The following is a 21,795-nucleotide window of genomic DNA, read 5'->3' on the forward strand; positions in this document are numbered from 1 at the left end:
TCGCCCCATCTCCTGCATCCCTCACCCCCTCGCTGCTCCTCTCCCTCCCCTTGGCTCTCCTTAGGCACAAAGCCTCTCAACCACAGCCTAGAGCTGCTCAGTAACCAGCTCAGTAACCACCAGCTCTATCCAGATTGAGAATTCAATCCCATAACAGTAACGAGAGTAATGTTCATAAAGCACCTAATGTGCTCGAGGCACTATGCTAAAAGCTTTATAGTCATTATCCTCACACAACCCTGGGAGGTAGCTGCTATTAGACCCATTTTACAGATCAGCAAACTGAGGAAGACAGAGGTGAAGGGACTTGCCCAGGGTCACACCGTTAGCGAATGTCTGAGGCTGGAGTAGAACTCAAATCTTCCTGACTCCATCCATGTCCCATTGGAAAAGAAAATAAATACTCAGACATTTTTAAAGTAAAAGCCTATCCACTAGGTTTTTAATCCATAAGAGCTCTGACTGAAAGCAAAGGCAAATACCTCAGGGTCTATGATCTCAGGAATGCTGAGAACTCCTTTTCTGGAATATTCCTCCAGGCCACTGTGTGACAGAGGTTAAGTGACCAGCCCAGAGTCACACCCACTATTCAGTGTCAGAGGTGAGATTTGAACTCAGGTCTTTCTGACGTCAAGCTCATCTACCACATTAACGGCTGTAATGCACAATGACGCTTCACCTACTGCACAAGATTCCAAACGAGAAAGTTTAAGCGTACCTTCCACTTGGTAAAGAGGTCAGCAAGGAAACCATTCACAGCTTTTTCAAAATACAAATCTCCTGCAAAGGAAGGAGTAGAGCAGAGTTTATGGGATGCAGATGTTTCTCCCTCTGAATCCCACAGATGGCAGCAAAGCTAATCTGAGAAAAAGCCAGGGTCCCATCAGACCAGGTAAGCAGGATATGGCATCTGGGGTTCACTTCATGGGGAACCTTTTACTTGTCTCCTGAAACCCAATCTGGCCTTTGGCACCATCAATAAAAAAGGAAAATGGCAGCCTTATCCTGAGGGCCTGGGGAATGAGAAAAATGGAACCCATTCCTAGAGCCAAGGAGAGCTGATCCCCAAACACCATCCTGCCATCTGATGGGAGAAAGGCCTTCCAGTCTGTACCCTGACTGCCACAAAAGACTTTTTAATCCCAGTATCCTCTTTGAGATGTAAATTGGCTAAAGATCCACAAGTCCCCAGGCTCTCTGAAGAATCACAATGTCAGATGACCCAAAGGGCAAGAAGACACAAAGGAGACAGAAGTGGGTAGCACCAGTTCTAGTGAAGTGATATAAGGGCCTTCATAAGAGGGTAGAGACAGAGCAGTGGGAACAAGGAATGAACCAGCGAGAACATGGGGCCAAGGGGACCTCATCATACTGGGACCAGGGAATGAGCTGAGTCATGACTGGAATATGGCTTTGGAAACAGGACAGGAAACAATGGGTAGACAGGAATGGCATTACGCATTAATACTCAGGGAAGGAAACCTAGGAGATGACAGGGGTGGGGTGGGGGGATGGTGGAGCCCATCAGTCAGGGTCAAGATCACCAGAGGCAGCAAAGAAGCAATAGGATCATCCGCCTGCTCCAGACCACCAGGAGGGAAAGAAGAACTAGATCGGCAGTCCACTGAAGCACAATGTAGTGACCCAGACACCTGGGGAAGCCCTCTTTGTTCCAAAAGAAGAACAATTCATAATATTCTGATTTACCTTAATGACAAATCTCAACCTTCAGAAGGTGAGGAAGCCAACAAGAGAGAATTCTCTTCTGGTCTGATTCTCATTATTGGAGAGGCTCTGAGTTTATGGGGCAGAAACAATGGGAACCCAGGCAAGGAATGATGAAGGCCATCTTGGAGCTTAGGTCAGGAAGTGGAGGAAAGCTGGGAAAGTCTGGCACATGGGAATGACAGATCCAGCTATGCCCATGTGGCACAGAGAGTTGACTTCACACAGCTTAGAAGAAGATAGGGAAGAAGATTCCATGGGCTCAATGTCTACAGGGGAAACTGGTAAAGAATAATGGGATGTTCTCAAGAATGGAATTCTGCAAATACAAAGGGAGGATGATCCATCTGAAGAGGCCACTGTGGACACATGGGTGACATGTGATTTTAAAAGAGCGTGTAGAGAAGCAAGAAACAAGGGGAGGGACCAGAGAATACATACGAAGCAAAGACAAGGGCATGTAAGACCAGTGTCAGGGGTGCTGAATGTCAGAAGGAGCCAAGGCCGCAGAAGACCACTGAGGACCACAAAAGGGATGCCAGCTGCATGGGAGAAGAGGTGAGCTGAGGAATGGAGATGATTACCACCGGCCAAGCAAGCCTAGCTGAAGCAGCAAAGCACCAAGGGAAGAAACAGGAGGTGCCATGTGCCAAAAGGGTCAAACTCACAACCTCCCTTCATGTCCCAGTGGATATAGGCAAGAACACTTCACCCAAGAATCACAGGAAAAGCATCTCTCTCTCTCTCTTTCTCACAGACACACACACACAGACACAGACACACAGACACAGAGACACACACACACACACACACCTGGCAACTGGCAATGCTTCCAGCCTGGCATCCTAAATCATCATCCAGAGGGAATGAAAAAGGGCCCATTACCAATACCAAATGCCACTCAGAGGCGAGTAAGGCCAAGAATGCCAGGAAAAGCAGTGCTCCCAGACCACCTCAGACCTGCCCCCTCCCCACTCCTTGGCACTCACAGTTACGCAAGACCCAGAAAGTGCTCCCCACCAATGACCATGGCACTGCCAAGTGATTCCACCTAGAAACAGATGTGAACTGATTCATGAAGATGATACTTAAAGAAAGGGCACTGCCATCTGCCTTGCCACTGCGCCCTATGGACCACGGGACCTTTCCATCCAACTCACAACTGAAACCTCCTAAGGTTCTGCCCTGTTCTGCCCTTCCTGGAACGTGAGCTCCTTGGGAGCAGGGCCTCTGGCCTTTCTGTTCATGCTCTCTCTGTACACAATAAGTGGTAAATAAATGCTTTTTCAATCTTTCATTCATCCATGAGACAATGACAGCAGAAAGAAAACAAAGCCGCTTTTGTCTTTTCTTTTCACGGCCAAGGAGAATCAAGTCAGGATGGCAAGACAAACCTGACAAACGGGAACTGAGAACCACAGTAAGAGTGAGGAAGCCCAGCGACCCTTGGCCCAATGATCTCTGCCATAGGACCCTGAAATAACGAGTCAGCGTGGTAACTGAGCTACTCCTGATCACCCCGTCAAGACTGTGGAGAACGGGGGAGTAATGCAGTGTGGGAGAAGGGCGCTTTTCAAAAAGGGAAGAATACCAAGTTTGCAAACTCTAGGCCCATGAGCTTGACTTCAATTCCTGGCAAAATTCTAGAACATTCTATTAAAGGAAGTTCGAGCATCTCTAGAATAGGAAGCAGTAATCACAAAGTGCCAGTCTGGCCTCACTATAGACCTCTTTAGCCAGTGGGACACCACTACTGGGGGTAGTGAATGAGAGAAAGTGAAAAACAGGAAACAAAATGGGATCGTGTCCGCTGTGAAACGCGTGAACAAACTGGAACAGGCCACAAGACACGACCAGTAAAAGTGTCCAGAGAAACACTGTCAGACTTGTATAAACTGAGGCAGAATGAGAAGAAGTGGACGGAAGCCAAAGAAAAGGCAGGTGTGCTCTGTGATGACACGCTCCAAACTGGGATGGAACGTGCTCCCTTCCCCAGCCCCTTCAGCAGATGGGGGAGGGGGGACGATGGATGTGGCATGTGGCACCGACTGCCAAACATGCCAGCTTTAATTCAATGTTTATTTGTTACAAGAAGAGTTCGACTGAGCAAGGGGGAGGAAACACAATTTAAGGGAAATGACTTTGTAACAAAAGGTAGTGATAGATGTTCTAAAAAACAACACTAACCTTGGTTCCTTTTGCTGGATAGTAACCTGACAGATCAACGGTTGTAAACATTGTTTATCTAGACTAAAGCGTTTGATCCTCCCTCCCTCCCTCCCTCTCTCCCTCTCTCTCTCTCTCTCTCCCTCTCTCTCTCTCCCCTCTCTCTCTCTTTCTCCCCCCCCCTCTCCCTCCCTCTCTCTCTCTCTCTCCCTCTCTTTCTCCCTCCCTCCCTCTCTCTCCCTCTCTCTCTCTCTCCCTCCCTCCCTCCCTCTCTCTCTCTCTCTCTCTCTCAACGCAAACTAGACAAGGGTTCCTTAAACTTTTTCCACTCATCCCCTTCAGTGCTTCTTAAAACGAGAGTCAAAACCCCATACAGGGATCGCTGAGCTAGAAAACGGTATAATTAGACTGATTCAGAAGGGGTCAAATGGTTGGACCCAAAGAGTAGTCTCCAATTTGGAAGGTCTCCAGTAGAGTACCTCAGAGAGCTCAGCTTGGTCCTGTGTTACTGAACATTTCTATCAGTGACTTGGATGAAGGTAGGGACATGCTTATCAGATCTGCAGATGCCACAAAGCTGAGAGGGAAGGGAAGTGCTCAAATCTACATTCCAAAAATCTAGACAGGTCAAACCACTGGGATAACTCAAATACAATCAAATGGAACTCGGATAAACATCAAGTCTTACACTGGGTTCAGGCACTGTAGCTTCCCATGTACAAACTGGGGCAGAGGAAAGCTCTGTGGATTACAATGGACTGCAAGGTCGACATGCAGCCACAGGGTGACATGACAGCAAAGAAGCCTAACACGATGTCAGTGCAGAGCAGTGGGAACGGCACCCAGGAATGAGAAGATGACAGTGGTCAAACAGCAGCTGGCGAATGTGCTCAATTCTGGGCACCACCTTCTAGGAAGGTCAATGATAAACTGGAGGGTGTCCACACAAGAGCAAAGGGCCACAGGGAAGTCAGCTGAAAGAACTGGGGGTGTTTAGCTTGGAGAGGACTTGGGGGGAAGGGAGAGAAAGCAGGGAATAAGAAGGCTCTATTCAAACATCAGAAGATGTTTCTCCTAGGAGAGGGATACACTTCTATCTGGCCCTGTAAAACAGGCCTGGGACCCTCCCAGGCTGGAAGGTGCAAGAAGACAAATCGAGGGCTGATGGTAAGAAAACCTTACCCACAGAGAGGGGACTAGCCTGTCTTTAGAAGTGGTGGGTTCTCCCTAAATAGAGACTTTCAAGCAGAAGGCATGGAACACAGACTAGATAGTCACTGAGACTCCATGAGAGCTCAAGTGATGGCCAAGGATAGGAGAAATGTGCATCAAACACAAGGCAATCAAAGGATGAGGATTAAAGGATTACACAGCTAAAGCTGAAAAGGACTGCCCCTTCATCTCATTCTACAGATGAGGAAACTGAGGCCCTGAGAGCAAATGACTTGCCCAAGATCCCACAGCTAGCAAAGAGCCAATTCTGGCTTTGGTATTCCCAACAGAGCACAGGAACTAGGTGGCCCAGCGGACAGAGCACTGAGCCTGGAGTCAGGAATTCTAATCCAGCCTCAGACATTTCCTAGCTGTGTGACCCTGGGCAAGTCACTTCACTTCTGTCTGCCTCAGTGTCGTCATCTGTAAAATGGGGGTGATAATACCACCTATCTCCCAGGGTCACTGTGAGGATCAAATGAGATAATACTTGTAAAGCACCATATAAAGGCCTCTTTGTAGAACTGGTAGTTGGACACTGGGAGGAAGGAAAGGGAATAAGCATTTACACAGTACCTACTACGTGCCAAGCACGGTGGTACAACAATCACCTAAGATGACAAGAGTTACAGAGGATCAGAAGGTAGGGATGGGCTTCGGTCTGTGCTAACAGACAGGAAGGACCCACAGTGAGGAGCCCGGAGATCTCTCCAAGCCCAGAGCCAGGAGCACTGATGCACCAGCTGTTGGACGGTGAGATCTCAGCACTGCAGCAGGGCGACCTTTCAAGAGCCCCAGTTCTGCACATCCACATCTAGCAGCAACATTACCATAAATATCAAAATCCCACATTTCACAGCTCATCTGAATAAATATATAAACCATAGCTGAAGTCGAACGGAACACCACCTGAAAGAAAACAGACACAGTCACATTTTCTTCAAGGGCTAAGGCCCAAGAGCGCTCACATAGCACAATAATAAAAGCAGCATTTCATTGGCTTTACAAATAGTGCTTCCCTCTCCCCACTGCCTGGCCCCGCCCCGCCCCCACTAGCTTCATGTGGACACAGATACCAATGTCTATTAGAGAAAGGTAAGGGGGCAAGGATGAGGAGCCCCTCTCGGAGGCATGATGTCCATGGCCGTGCATACCTCTGCAAATATCCCTACACACAGAGGCCGAGATCCCTGTGGAATGGAGAGCTGACAAAGGGGAGGGATGAACCCACGTAAGTGAGCAAAGAGATTTTTTCTTCTTTTTAATTTACAAACCATAGAAGGGAACTGATTTAAACCCTTCCCAAATCTACACTGGGATATAACAAAACACCCCACCATTGTATGTAGGACCATATGCCTTTAAACTTCCATAAGACAAAGCCATGACACATGACTTCCCCTTTCCTTGGGGATTTATCTACATGAACATTATTAACTGGCCTCCCTAGGCTATACCACAATCACACCCTCTCCCAGGCCAATGAAGTTTAGAGTTTAGTGAGTTTAGTGGACCACAGGTAATAATAGTTGGGAGGGAATTTGGCTCCCCTGGTGGGCTTAGGCTCTCTTCACAGAATGTCCTCCACGTTACTTTCCACCGATCCAAATCCTACCTATCTCTTCACTAAAGCCTCCCTTTATTCCAGGCTCCAGGATGGGAAAGGAAGGAACAGGAAGTCATCTGGGAGGAATGAAAAGCCCCAGGTTTGAGGTCCTGTGATTCATTATAAGAACCAGGGCAAACCACTTCTCTGATCTCAGGCTGTTTCCTCCTCTGTAAAAGAGGTATGATACTTGCACCAGCCATCCTACAAGGGTGTTGGGAGCAGGTACTTTGTAACCCTAAGAGCAGTAATGGTGGTCACTTTCACAGCAGCTGCCAAAGGCCCCAGGCCCCTTGTCTGTCCACCTCTGTGAAATCTCTTCTCCCACTGCGCTAAACGAATGAGCATGAATTAAGCACTTACAACAACAGATTACCTAAATCTCATGCTTCTCTCTTACTGCTCGTGATTTATAGCTCACCACCCCAACTGACAGGGAGGCTCCTTCAGGCTACACACAGACCGTGCCTTGACGACTTGAAGTCTCAATCCCAACTCCATCGTTAGATAAGCCAGACTCAGTCTTCTCTTCCCCAAAGAAAACCACCCTCAACCACATCACACCTATCAGGTTGGCTAACATGACAGAACAGGAAGATGATAAATGCTGGAGAAGATGTGGGAGAGTTGGAACACTAATTCATTGTTGGTGTGGCTGTGAGCTGATCCAACCATTCCAGAGAGCAATTTGGAACTATGTTCAAAGGGCTACAAAAATGTGCATACTTTTTGACCCAGCAATATCGCTCCTGGGACTCTATCCCAAAGAGATCACAGAAATGGGAAAGAGTCCCACATGTACAAAAATATTTCTAGCAGCTCTCTTTGTGGTGACCAAGAACTGGAAACCAAGGGAATGCCCATCAATGGGGGAATGGCTGAACAAGGTGTGGTATATGAATGTAATGGAATACTGTTGTGCTATAAGAAATGATGAACAGGAAGACTTCAGAGAGGCCTGGAAAGACTTATATAGACTGATGCTGAGTGAAAGGAGCAGAACCAGGAAAACTTTGCACACAGCAACAACCACAGTGTGTGAGGAATTTTTCTGGTAGAAAATGAAATTCATTGAAATGCATTGACTTAAAAAAGTTCCAGTGGTCTCTTAAGGCAAAATGCCTTCCACATCCAGAGAAAGAACTATGGAATTGGATCACAGAATGAAGCAGATCATTTTCTTTTGTATTATGTTTTGTTTTGTTTTATGGTTTCTCCCATTCACCTTAATTCTTCTATGCAACATGCATTTAATAGGAACGTACATGTAGAAACTATATAAGATTGCACACCATTTCAGGGAGGAAGTGGGGAAGGAGGGGGGAATGAAGGGGAGGGAGTGAAAAAAAATCTAAGACATATGGAAGTGATTGTTGAACACTGAAAACAAATAAAATAATTCAATAAAAAAAAAAAAAACCACCTTCAAAAGGAGCTGACCAGCACTGCCAGGCTGAAGACATGCAAAGGCAGACGGATGGGCAGCACAGACTGTGGTGTGTGTCTATCCAGGAGCATGAGCCCCGCTTTTTCAGAAGGGAACCGCCTGGGATGGGCATGGCATGGCTGGGAGCTGCAGGGGCTGCTGCTGAGAATTTGGGAAGGGCTCTTACCCGTGTGTCTTCACTGATGTATCCACACATGACCTTCTCACTCTTCACCCACAGCTCACCTGCCTGGGCCCTGAAACCAAGAGACCACAAAAGGTATTTCAAAGGAGTTGTCCACATAAGAGGCAGTGTGTACAGAAGAAAATCAGAGCAAGATTTAGGTTTAAAATAAGACCAAAAAAAATCTCCAAATGAGAGCTGTTCAAACGTGAGGCAGGAGGGGAACCTTGGGAGGTCCCAGCCTGCCTCTCCCAGAGATCCTATCATAACCTGAGTTCACATTTATATCAAGCTTTAAGGCTTGGGAAACACTTTATACCATGTCCTCTCATTGGTATTTACAGCTCTAGGCAGTAGGTGCGATCATTAGCCCCATTTTACCAAAAGGAAACTGAGGCACAGCAAGGTGAAATAGCTTGCCCTTGGTCACAAGGCAGGTAGGTGGCAGAGGTGAAACTTGAACTCGTCCTCAGATGCCAAACCCACTGTTCTTTCCATGTCAGGCGCTGCTTCTCTTAGTCCCAAGCATCTGGTATTCTGTTCTACTGCTGCTGTTATTTTTATTACAACTGCTTCCTTTTGAGGTAAGTAAAAGCTGGCATCTCCTGAGAAGCCCCCATCTGTGATGGTCTATGGAGCTGCTAAAGTCCAGTTAATCACAAAAGGCAAAGATGGAGCGAGACTCACCGGATACCTGCCAGTTCTACCTTTTGGGTGATGTAGGCACATGTGCTGACCTAGAAGACAAGAAGAGAGGAAGACAGGCGGACTCAGCACACTGAGGCTGCAGAAGGAGCAAGGCCTAAAGCAAAGCCTCCAAGCTGCCCAAAAGTCTAATTAACACATGAGTAGAAGTTTCATACGAAACATCACCACGGCAGGGTCAGGGTTGGTGAAGGATGGTGAAGCTTATAAATGGCTAAGAAAGCAAAGTCAGAGGAGATGCTGACGATGAAGAGCCTGCTTCACATACACACACACACACACATGTGTCTATGTTACAAAGCGGTGATAAGGTGGTGGACAGTGGAAAAGATCAGATACAATACACAGTAGTATATTCCCATAGCAATTTGGCGTTTGATAAATGCAAAGATCTACATTTTGGGGATCAGAACTCACCCCCCAAAAATGTGAAAAAAATGGCTGGGAAAACTGGGAAGTGGTTTGGCAGAAACAAAGCACAAAACAACATCTCACATCACATACCAAGATAAACTCAAAATGAGTATATGACTTAGATGTAAAGGGTGATATCCTAAGCAAAGGGAAGCACAGAATATCTTACCTATCAGATCTATAGATAAGGGAAGATTTAGGAACAAACAGGAAATAAAGAGCATTATAAGAGAGAGTTTTGATTCCATGAAATTAAAAAGGGTTTGCACAAACAAAACCAATGGAGTCAAAATTAGAAGGAGAGTAGGAAGCTGAGAGAGGGGGAGAAATTATAGTCTCTCTGATAAAGGCATCATTTTAAAAATATTTAGGGAACTGAGACAAGCTGATAAAAAATAAGAGCCATTCCCCAATCGATAAATAGCCAAAGGATATAAACAGGCAGTTTTCAGAAGAAAGCAGTGCTATCAATAGTCACGTGGGAAAACACTCTACATCACTACTGATCAGAGAAATGTAAATTAAAACAACTGTGATGTACCTCACATCTCTCAGATTGGCTGAGGTAACAAAAGGAAATGCTTACGGGGATGTGGGAGAACAGGGACTCTATTCCACTGTGGGTGGAACTGTGAACTGATCCAACCATTGTGGAGAACAATTTGGAACTATGGCCAAAGGGCCACATAATTGTGCACACTCTTACCCAGCAAGACCACTTCTAGGTCTGTATCCCAAAGAATTCAAAAGAAAAAGGGAAAGGACCCATTTATACAAAAATATTTAAAGCAGCTTTTTTTATGGTGGCAAAGAATTAGAAACTGAGAGGCTGCCCATCAACTGGGGAATGGCTGAACAAATTGTGGTAAATGATGGTGATGAAATATTATTATGATGTAAGAAATGATGATGTTTTCAGAAAAACCATGGAAGACTTGTATGAACCGATCAAAGTCAAGTGAGAGAAACAGGATCTCCTGGTTTTTGTGTACATAATGTGCAAAGTAAAAGCAATATTGTAGGGTTTATCAACCATGGAAGACTTAGCTATTCTGATCAAGACAATAATCCAAGACAATTCCAAAGGACCAATATTGAAAAATACTATCACTCAGAGAGAGCTCATGAACTATGAATGCAGACTGTTTGAAGCAAATTTATTCTTTTACTGTTTCTTGCTTTTTATTATTTTTCTGGGGGGAGGGAAGTATCACTAATATGGAACTATGTTTTGCATGACTTGAGTTTTTATTTTTAATTTATGGAATAAAACAAGCATTTCCATAACATTGTACATGAAACGCATGACTTGCTATTCCTTCCAAACCTACAACAAAATTCTAGTGTAAATTTTTTTTCTTTTCTCCTTCCTCCTCCCCCACCCTAGAGATGGCTACCTTTAAGATACAAATAGGTCTATAGACATGTAAAACTATTCTACACACATTTCTATTTATAATTCTTTCTCGAGATGCAGATAATGTCTTTCTTCATATGTCCTTTATACTTAATTTGAGTATTTATTTGCTAAAAGTCGTTCTTTGCTGTTACTGTATACAGCGTTCCATTGGGTCTACTCATTTCACCCTTCATTATTTCATACAAATCTTTCCATGTTTTTCTAAAATCACTGAGCTCATCATTTCTTACAGCACAGTTGTACTCTATCACAATCACATACCATAACTTGTTCAGCCATCCCCCAATAGACAAGCATCCTTGCAGTTTCCAGTTCTTTGCCACCGCAAAAAGAGCTGCTATATTTTAGAACATACAGTTTCTTTTCCTTTTTCCCTAATCATTATCTTTGGAAATAGACCAAGCAGTGCTATTGCTAGGTCAAAGGGTAGAGGTAACTTAATAACTCTTTGGGCAAAATTCCAGATTGCTCTCCAAAAGGGTTGGATCAGTTCACAATTCCACCAACAATGAATTAGTGTCCCAATTTTTCCACATCCTCTCCAACATTTGTCAGTTTCCCCTTCTATCATTTTAGCCAATCTAATGGTGTAAAGTGATATCTGAAGGCTGTTTTAATCTGCACTTTTCTAATTAATAATGATTTATAGCATTTTTTCACAACTATAAATTATTTTGATTTCTTCATTGGAAAATTGCCTGTTCATATCCTTTGATCATTTATCAACTGGGAAATGACTCATATTCTTATAGATCTGACAAAGTTCTCTATACGCTTTGGAGATGAGACCTTTATCTGATAAACTAATTATAAAAATTTTTCCCAGTTTTCTGCTTTCCTTCTAATCTTAACTATATTTGTTTTATTCATACAAAACCTTTTAATTTAATATAATTGAAATTAGCCATTTTATACTTGACTTTTCTCTCTTGTTTATTCATAAATCATTTATCTACCCATAAAGTCTGACAAGTAATGTGCTCCATGTTCTTCTAATTTTCTTGAAAAATCTCTCTTTCTATCTAGGTCATATTGACCTTATCTCCTGCTGATCTGTCTCCCACCACTGGACCCAGATGGCTCAGGAGGACAAAGTGAGGCTGGCGATTGCACAGCCCTCCCTCACTTCAATCCAATTTATTTGCATGTCATGGCATCACCTCCCTGATGTCAAGGTCCTCCTCAAGAATGAAGGAGAAACAACAACAATTCTGGCAAATGGCGCGAGATGTTGGTCTATGGTCAGTTTCTGTCATACTGCTTTCCAATTTTCCCAATAATTTTTTACCAAATAGTGAGTTCTTATCCCAAAATCTTAAGTATTTACACTTGTCAAATACAAGGTTATAATGTTTATTTGATGACATAAATTGCATGTCTACTCTATTCCATTGATCTACCTCTTTCCATTTCTCAGCTAGTACCAGATAGTTTGGATAATTACTGCCTTATAATACAGTTCACAATCTGGCACTGCTAACTCTCCCTCCTTTACACTTTTTTTCATTAAATCCTTTGATATTCTTGACTTTCAGTTTTTCCAAATGAGTTTTATTATTTTTTCTAATTCAGTAAAAAAAATTTTTGGTAATTTAATTGGGATGGCATTGAATATATAAATTAGTTTTGGTAGCAATTGTCATTGTTATTATATTGGCCCTATATTATATTGGCCTATGCACGAACAATTAATATCTCCAATTATTCAAATCTGATTTTATCTGTATAAAAGTTTTTTCTAATATTTTATATTTTATTTAGTGTTTATATAGCTCCTAGGTGTGTTTTGGCAGGTGTAATCCCAAGTATTTTATACTATCTAGAGTTATTTTAAATGGAGTCTTTTTTACCATCTCTTCTTGTAGAGATTTGTCTGTGATACATAGGAACGTTGATGATTTGCGAAGATTTACTACATATCCTGCTACTTTGCTAAAAGTTGAGTCTTTGGGATTTTCTAAGAATACCATCATGTTGTCTGGAAAGAGACAGTTTTATCACCTCATGTCCTATTCTGATTCTTTCAATTTCTGTTTCTTCTCTTATTACTATTGCTAGGATTTCCAATAAAATACTGAATAATATTGGTGACCCTGGGTATCCTTGTTTAACACCTAATCTAACTAGGAAAGCCTCCAGTTTATCCCCATTACAAATAATGCTTGCTGATGATTTTAGATAATTTTTTTTATCAATTTAAGGAAAAATCCATTTATAGCAATATTTTCAAGTGTTTTAATAAAAATGATGGTTGAACTTTATCAAAAGCTTTTTTTTTTGCATCTACTGATATAATCACATGGTTTTTCACATTTCTATTACTGATGTAATCAATTATGCTAACAGTTTCCTAACATTAAACCATCCCTGCAGTCCTGGTATAAATCCCACTTGATCATAATGTACAATCTTGGTAATATATTGCTGTAACTTTTTGCAAGTATTTTATTTAGGATTCTTGCATCCATATTCAACCTGACAATAATAAGCTGCTATAAATAAAATAAGACAAAATAAAAATAAGTAAGCAAAGGAAAAAGAACCCAACCATAGAAAGCTACTTTGGTGTTAAAGAAGATCTGGGTTCATATTCAGAGAAAGATAGTGAGGTAAAAAAAGTCACTCTTACTCCAAAGAATAACATCAAACAGTCATAAGCCCAAAAAGAAATATCAGAAGAACTTAAAAAGGAATTCAAAAATCAGTTGAGAAAATGAGGAAAAATTAGAAAATAAAACCAAACCAATCCAAAAAAATTATTAAAAGAAAGTTAACCAATTAGAAAAAGAGATATAAAACCTTAAGGGAGAAAATAACTCCTTGAAAATCAGATTTTGGCAAGTGGAATCAAATAACGTTATAAGATACCAAGAATAAAATAGTAGAATCTGAAACATGTCATCAGAAAAATAACTGATCTGAAGAACAAATTAAGGAGAGACAACATAAGAATTGTCAGACTACCTGAAAATTATGAAAAAAAATGTTACAAGAAATTATTAAGGAAAATTGCTCTGAAGTTCTTCAAGAAGGTAAAGGATAAACAGAAAGAATTCACCAATTATCACCTGAAAGAGATCCCAGGAAGAAAATTTACAGGAATGTCATAGTCAAGTTTCAAAATTCCCAGGTTAAAGAGAAAATATTGCCAACAACAAGAAAAAAAATTTAAATACTGCGGAAAAACAATAGGGATTTCACAAGACCTAGAAACTTCTACACTAAAAGACCACAGGTCTTAGAATACTATATGTTGAAGAGCAAAGGAGCTGGCATTGACTGCATCCAAAAATAACTTAGCCAACAAAGTTGAATATAATCCTGAATAAAAAAAAAAAAAATACGTATTTGATGAACTGAAAGACTTCCATGTATTTGTAACAAAAAGACCAGAACTCAGTGAAAAATTTGATATAAAAGATCCAGAAGAAATATAAGGAAATATTAAAGACTAATTATAAGGCACTGATTAAGGTCAAACTGTTTATGATATATGAAAATATTAGTAATATTAGTAATTATTAATAGTAATAGATTCTCAAAATTATAATTACTAACGTAGTTTGAAAGAAAGATTGGTTCTGATGAGGTATATGGGTCTGATATGATGAGGTGATTCTAAAAAACAAAACTGGGTAGAAAATGGTCAAAAGGAGAAATTATCTCATAAAAATGGGTTATGAAAGGAAGAACTAATAAATACGGAGGAAACATGTGGAGGTGGAGAGCCTTCTTATCTGGGCAGAAGAGAAAACAATACTTGAATACATATGTATACATCTGAAGAGATTTAGAAGTTTTCTAAACTTCTAGAGAAATGAGAAAACTGGGAGATACAATGGGGGGAAAACTTTTAGAAAGGTATATAGATTAAAATTAGGAGAGGGAAATAGATGAGAGAGTAGCTGGTAAAATAAGGAATAAGACTGTAAGGTGAGAAGATAAGGTAATTGAGATAGGGTAAAAAAAGAAGCTGAGAAGGAAAATAATAAATAAAAATAAGATGGGAAATTCACAAATAGCAATTATAACTTTGAATGTGAATAGAATAAAATGGAAACAGATAGAAGAATGGATTAAAAATCAGAATCCAGCAACATGTTGTTTACAAGAAACACAATTAAAAATGAGAGATAGGGAGCCAAGATGGCAGACAGAAGGCAGAGACTCACCTGAGCTCTGCCCTAAACCCCTCCAAAGACCTTTAAATAATGCCCTAAAACAAATTCTGGAGCAGCAGAACCCACAAAAAAATGGGGTAAAACAATTTTCCAACTCGACAACTTAAAAGTTTGGCATGAAAGGTCTGTCATACCTGAGTGTGAGTGGAGGGGAACACAGTCCAGCATAGGCTGCACCAATGCAGACCAGACCCCAGGAAACCAGGAGCAGGCCTTAGGAGCCACTGAAGTAGCAGTGGCAGCAGCTGCTTCCAAAACTCTCAGCTCATAGACAATAAGGGGGTTGAACAACTAGTTAGGAGGAGATTACAGGGGTCTCTTTGCAAACACTGAAGCAGGACTCTTGTTTTTTATACTTAGATCCCAGTCACAGTCCTGGGTGGCAGTGTCAGGGTGAGGAGGAGCACTTGAACTCCAGAGTTTGTGGCTGGAGTAGAGCAGGGACCCTCCTCACAGTTCCAGGGCAGAAAAGAGTGCTGGTGGTCACACACAGACCAGAAGAGTAGTAAACACACCTCTCCTTACATCATACCTTGGAAAAACTGAAAACTTACAGGTCCCTAGAAGTAGCTGTGAAGACAGCTGCAGAAAACCCTGAAGCTTGGGATAGTGCACCCTCCAATCCGGAAGCAGAGCTCCACTTCAGCAAAGGGTTTAAAGTCAAGTAGTAAGATGGGAAAATGAGCAAACAGAAAAAAATTCTGACCATGGAAAGTTACAATGGTGACAAGGAAGATCAAAACACACACTCAGAAGACAACAATGTCAAAATTCCTCCATCCAAAGCCTCCAAGAAAAATATAAATTGATTTCAGGCCATGCAAGAGCTCAAAAAGGATTTTAAAAATCAAGTAATGAGGTAGAAGAAAAATTGGGAAGAGAAATGAGAATGATGCAAGAAAATCATGGAAAAAAGAGTCAATAGCTTGGTAAAGAAGGTACAAAAAATACTGAAAAAAATAACACCTTAAAAAAAAGAGTAGGGCAAATGGTAAAAGATGTACAAAAATCCAATAAGGAGAAGAATACCTTGAAAAGCAGAATTGGTCAAATGGAAAAAGAGGCACAAAAATTCACTAAAGAAAAGAACTCATCAATAAATAGAATTGGAAAAGGAAGTAGAAAACCTCACTGAAGAAAATAATTCTTTAAAAATTAGAATTGAGTAAGTGGAAGCTAATGACTCTATGAGACATCAAGAAACAAAATAAAACCAAAAGAATGAAAAAATAGAAGACAATGTGAAGTATCTTATTAGGAAAAAAAAACTGACCTGGAAAAAAGATCCAGGAGATATAATTTTAAAATTATTGGACTTTCTGAAGACCATGATCAAAAAAAAAAAAAAAAAGAGCCTAGACATCATGTAGGAAAGTATCAAAGAGGTACCAAGGAAAACTGCCCTGATAGTCTAGAACCAGAGGGTAAAACAGAAATTGAAAGAATCCACCAATCACCTCCTGAAAGAGATCCCAAAATGAAAACTCCCAGGAATATTATAGCCAAATTCCAGAGTTCCCAGTCAAGGAGAAAATACTGCAAGGAGCCAGAAAAAAACAATTCAAGAATCACGGAGGCACAGTCAGTACAACACAAGATTTAGCAGCTTTTACATTAAAGGATCAGAGGACTTAAGAATATGATATTCTGAAGGGCAAAGGAGCTACAATTACAACCAACAATCATCTACCCAGCAAAACTTAACATAATCCTTCAGGGGGAAAAAATGGACATTCAATGAGATAGAAAAATTTCAAGCATTCCTGATGAAAATACCAGAGTTGAGTAGGAAATCTGACTTCCAAATTCAAGATTAAAGAGAATCATAAAAAGGTAAACAGGAAAGGGAAATCATAAGGGACTTAATAAGGTTAAACTGTTTACATTCTTACAAGGGAAGATGATACTTTTAACTCATAAGTACTTTCTCAGTATTAGGGAAGTATATTTAGACAGAGTTAAATGTGTGAGTTGAAGATGATGGAATGATATCTAAAAAAAATTAAGGGGTGAGAAAGAGGAATGCACTGGGAAAAAGTGAAAGAGAGAGGTGGAATGGGGTAAATTATCTCACATAAAAGACAAGAAAGAGCTATTACAGTGGAGGGGAAGATGGGGGAGGTGGCAGAGAATGCTGGTACCTTATTCTCATTGGAATTGGCTCAAAGAGGGAATAACATACACACTCAATTGGGTATAGAAATCTATCTTACCCTACAGGAAAGGGGGGTGGTGCTCATAGAAGAAAGGGTGGCAACAGTCAGAAGCAAACACTTTTGAGGAGGGACCAGGTGAAAGGAGAGAGAAAACAGAACAAACAAGGGAAATAGGATGGAGGGAAACACAACTAGCAGTCACAACTGTCAAAAAATTTTTGAAGCAAGTTTCTCTGAAAAAGGCTTCATCTCTCAAATATAAGAGGAATGAATCAATTTTAGAAAAATAAGAGCCATTCTCCAATTGACAAATAATCAAAAAATATGAACAGTTTTCAGATGAAATAATCAAAGCTATCTATAACCATAAGAAAAAATGTTCAAATAAGCACTTTTTAAAAGGTGGGTTCTGACCCAATGTGGGGTCACAATCCACAGTGTAAGAAGTATTGAAGGGGCTTCCAGTGGAAAAAGTTTAAGAAACCCTGCTCTAAATTACTATTGACTGGAGAAGTGCAAATTAAAACAATACTGAAGTACTACCTCACACCTATTAGATTGGCTAATAGGACAGAAAAGGAGAATGATAAAGGTTGGAGGGGATGTAGGAAAATTGACACACTAATGCACCACTGGTGGAATTGTGAATTGATTCAACCATTATGGAGAGCAACTTGGAACTATGCCCAAATATTCATTGCAACTCTTTTCTAGTGGCAAAGGCTTGAAAATTGAGGGGATGCCCATGAACTGGCGAATGGCTGAATAACTTGTGGTATATGATTATGATGGAATACTACTGTAATATAAGAAATGATGAGCTAGATGCTCTCAGAAAAACCTGGAGAAACTTACATGAACTTATGCAAAGCGAAATAAGTAGAATCAGGAAAATATTGTGCACATGCGACTGACTTAGCGATGCTAAGCAATACAGTGATCCAAGACAATTCTGAGAACTTATGAAAAATGCTATCCATTCCCAGAGAAAGAATTGATGAAAATACAACATGACTAATATGGAAATAGGTTTTATATTACTATACATGTATAACCTACACCAAATTGCCTGCCTTCTCAATGAGGAGGGTGAGGAGGGAAGGAGAGAATTTGGAACTCAATTTTTAAAATGAATGATGAAAATTGTTTTTGCATGTAATTGGGGAAAAATAAAATATTAAACTGAAAAAAGTTATGTAGCAATTTGAAGTCCTGAATTTGGTTTGCATTTTCCAAATTTGAATCAAACACAAATAAATAAAAAAATTTTTAAAAATAATAAAAATGAGAGATACACAGTTAACATGAAGGACTGGAATAGAATTTATTATGCTGCAACTGATGCAAAAAAAGTAGGGGTAACATTTATGATCTCAGACAAAGTTATAGATAAAAGAAATTTAACCTCATTAAAAGAGATTGAACAGATTGATAAAAGGTAACATCAACAATGAAGTAGTATCAATAGCGAACCTATATGTACCAAACACTATAATATCTAAATTTTTAAAAGTTAAATGAATTACGAGTAGAGACAGATAGTAGTACTATAATAGTAGGGGACCTTCATCTTCTCTCAGAACCAGATAAATAAATAAATAAGAAAGAAGTTAAGGAAGTGAATAGGAGTTTAGACAAACTAGGTATGATAAATATCTAGAAAGAATTGAATGGAAACAGAAAGGAATACACCTTTTTCTAAGCAGCTTATGGTATCTTTACAAAGACTGACCATATGCTGGTACATAAAAATGCTACAGTTAAAAGCAGATATATTAAAAGTATCCTTTTAAAATCATAATGCAATTAAAATATATTTAATAAGAGATCAAGGAAACAGATTAAAAGCTAAATGGAGATTAAAAAACCTAATCTTAAAGAATGAGTGAGCTAAAGAACAAATCAAAGAAAGAATTAATAATTTCATTAAAGAGGATGATAATGAGACAATACATCAAAACTTATGGGATACAGCAAAAGCAGTGATAAGAGGAAAATTTCTCTCACTAAATGCTTACATCAATAAAATAGAGAAAGAGCAGGTTAATGAATTGGGTATGCAATTTTTTTTAAAACTAGAAAAAGAACAAATTAAAAATTCCCAATTAAACATTAAATTGGAAATCCTAAAAATTAAAGGTGAGATTAATAACACTGAGAGTAAAAAAATCACTGAATTAGTAAATAAAACTAGGAGTCAGTTTTATGAAAAAAACAAATAAAATAGACAATCGGTTAATTTGATTTTTAAAAAGAGAAAAGAAAACCAAATCACAAGTATTAAAAATGAAAACGGTGAATATATCACCAAAGAAGATGAAATTAAAGCAATGATAAGAAGTAATTTTTCCCAACTATATGTCAATAAAAAGTAACAATTTAAGTGAAATGGAAAAATATTTACAAAAATATAAATTGCCTATATTAGGAAAAGAGGAAATAGAATATCTAAATTGATCTGTTTTAGAAAAAGAAATTGAACAGGCCATAAATGAACTTCCTAAGAGCAAAGCACCAGGACCAGAAGGATTTACAAGTGAATTCCAGCAAACATTTAGAGATCAACTAATTCCATATTTAATAAGTTATTTGGAATAAGATGTAAAAAGACTCTACTAGACTCCTTTTATGAAACAATTATGATACTGATGCCTAAACCAGGAAGAGTAAAAACAGAAAAAGAAAATTATAGACCAATATTGTTAATAAATTTGCATGACTTTATATGTACAGTTGACAGTATATTGCTTGCCTTCTCAGCAGGGAGGAGAAGTTAAGAGGGAGGGAGAAAATTTGCAACTCACAAAGTTAAAAAAAATATGTTAAAAGAATTGACAGTGAAAACAGGAAAACACTTTTCAAAAACAGAGCTCAGTTCTGGTACGCCATTTTAAAAACAGTTCGTAAAAACAGTAGAGTGAAGGCAATTTGCCTATTGAATCTTCAAAGAATTGGACAAAGATCAGTGACAATGCACAGGCATTATTTCCTCTGGCAATATGTATTAGGTGTTGGGGCCTAAATGGGAAGGCTTTTCTTTTCCTAAACCAAGAAAAGTCATATAAGGACAGGCATGAGGGCAGTGCCTTTATGAGTAGAAAAATGGATGGAAATGTTAAACTGATACAAAACCAGGATAACTACAATAACATAAAATAGATTCACTGCCATGCTCAACTTTGGTTCAGGACAAGAACAGATACAAGGGGCTTCTCTTGTCATGGCAGAGGCAGAGGGCTACAGGTCCTGAATGCTGCATACGGTGCCAGGCACTTTTGATAATCAAGGGGAGAGGGAGACACTGGGAAATTCCCATGTTATAAAAAAGCACCAACAAAGCTTTACAAGACCAAGCGTGCTAAGCATACCCTCTGCCACCACATCTTACCAAGCTTTTTTTCAGCCTCCACATATCCCCACGCCCAATGTACTGGTCCTTAAAAGTGAGTTCCACCAGGTCAAGAGTCACCTCCTGAAAAAGACAGAGATGCTTCAGTCTCATTCCCATCCCAATGCTCAGCTCCTGATCCTGGGCCCACAAAACACTCTTTCACCAATCCAAAGGGCTTCTCCATTCTTTCATTCAGACTTTCACAAAGCACATGTCACTCACAGGGCACCATGCTCAATGGTCAGTCACTAAGATGAAGCTCTGCCCTCCAGGACCTTCCCATCTCCAGCAGTCCTTGGGATGCTACAGAAGGAACTGGGACAACTGGCTGCTCAGACCTGGTGCTTTTAGAGTTGCTGAAAGAAGGCAAACACCCAAGCCCAGTGGAATTAAGAGGAGCAAGAATAAACTGACCTAGAATCCTCCCAAGAAGTCGCTCTCCTCTCCACCTTTTGCCTCGATGCTGCCTTGGGTGAAAGGTCAACTTTGGAGGTACAACAGGATGGAAAAAGAAGGGATGAGCCCAAAGGTGCTTGGCAGCACCAAGGCCTATATTTCAGAAAGAATGAGAGACACAATGAAACTGGGAAAGCACAGAGAGAGCCAGGGTGAAGAGGGGGAGCTGGTCTAAGGACAACTGCAATGACCAGGAGCGGAGGATGTCTCCTGTAAGAACATGTGTTGGCAGTGCTCATCCTCAGACTGGACAGAGGCTGGTAGGAGGCCCAGGCACCTACAAAGGGCTGGAAGCTGCTGTGGGGGACATGTGGAGAAGAAGAGGGACAGGGCAGTGCAGCATGGAGGGAAGGCTGAACCACACAATGTATACCCAGCATCTGGCTTTCTCTGCCAGGGACAATAATCTTGAGAATGAAGAGAACAGAATAAAAATGACAAATAGGACATGGGAGAAAACACAAAAGAGGAGCAGGGCAGGACACCAGCAGATCAGATAGAGGCATTCTAATCACTACCTTGGTAAGTTCATACAGTTACAGAAGCTTGGTTTCTTATAGACAGCTGGGTCCCAGTAGGGTGAAAGATGACTCCCCCAAAGTGGTCACAGCATTATTGGGATTCACACTGAGTTTCTGTTGGGCTGGCAGCAATTTTACACAATCACTTTACATAGTTATAACTTCAAGCAGTGAGAATTCAAATACACGCAGCCACTTGGGGCAGGCGGGGGGGGGGGGGGGGGGGATGTCA

General features: G+C 40.5%; 1 protein-coding gene across 8 annotated transcripts in view; it reads right to left on the minus strand.

Annotated features, from left to right (window-relative positions):
- The window catches only part of DEPDC5 (DEP domain containing 5, GATOR1 subcomplex subunit), a 112,167-nt gene that overhangs the window by 72,588 nt on the left and 17,784 nt on the right, over positions 1-21,795 (minus strand). For all 8 annotated transcript variants that reach the window (XR_011965236.1, XM_072599851.1, XM_072599854.1 and 5 more), the window contains exons 6-10: positions 20,584-20,667; positions 9,007-9,056; positions 8,323-8,392; positions 5,934-6,012; positions 719-780 (exon numbers count right to left, since the gene is read on the minus strand). Coding sequence is in view for 7 of the 8 variants with exons in the window: in XM_072599851.1 (XP_072455952.1) it covers positions 719-780; positions 5,934-6,012; positions 8,323-8,392; positions 9,007-9,056; positions 20,584-20,667 (345 nt within the window). In the remaining variant the exon portion in view is untranslated. The remainder of the gene's footprint in view (positions 1-718; positions 781-5,933; positions 6,013-8,322; positions 8,393-9,006; positions 9,057-20,583; positions 20,668-21,795) is intronic.

This window comes from Notamacropus eugenii, chromosome 4 (assembly GCF_028372415.1).
Source record: "Notamacropus eugenii isolate mMacEug1 chromosome 4, mMacEug1.pri_v2, whole genome shotgun sequence".
Taxonomy (NCBI): domain Eukaryota; kingdom Metazoa; phylum Chordata; class Mammalia; order Diprotodontia; family Macropodidae; genus Notamacropus; species Notamacropus eugenii.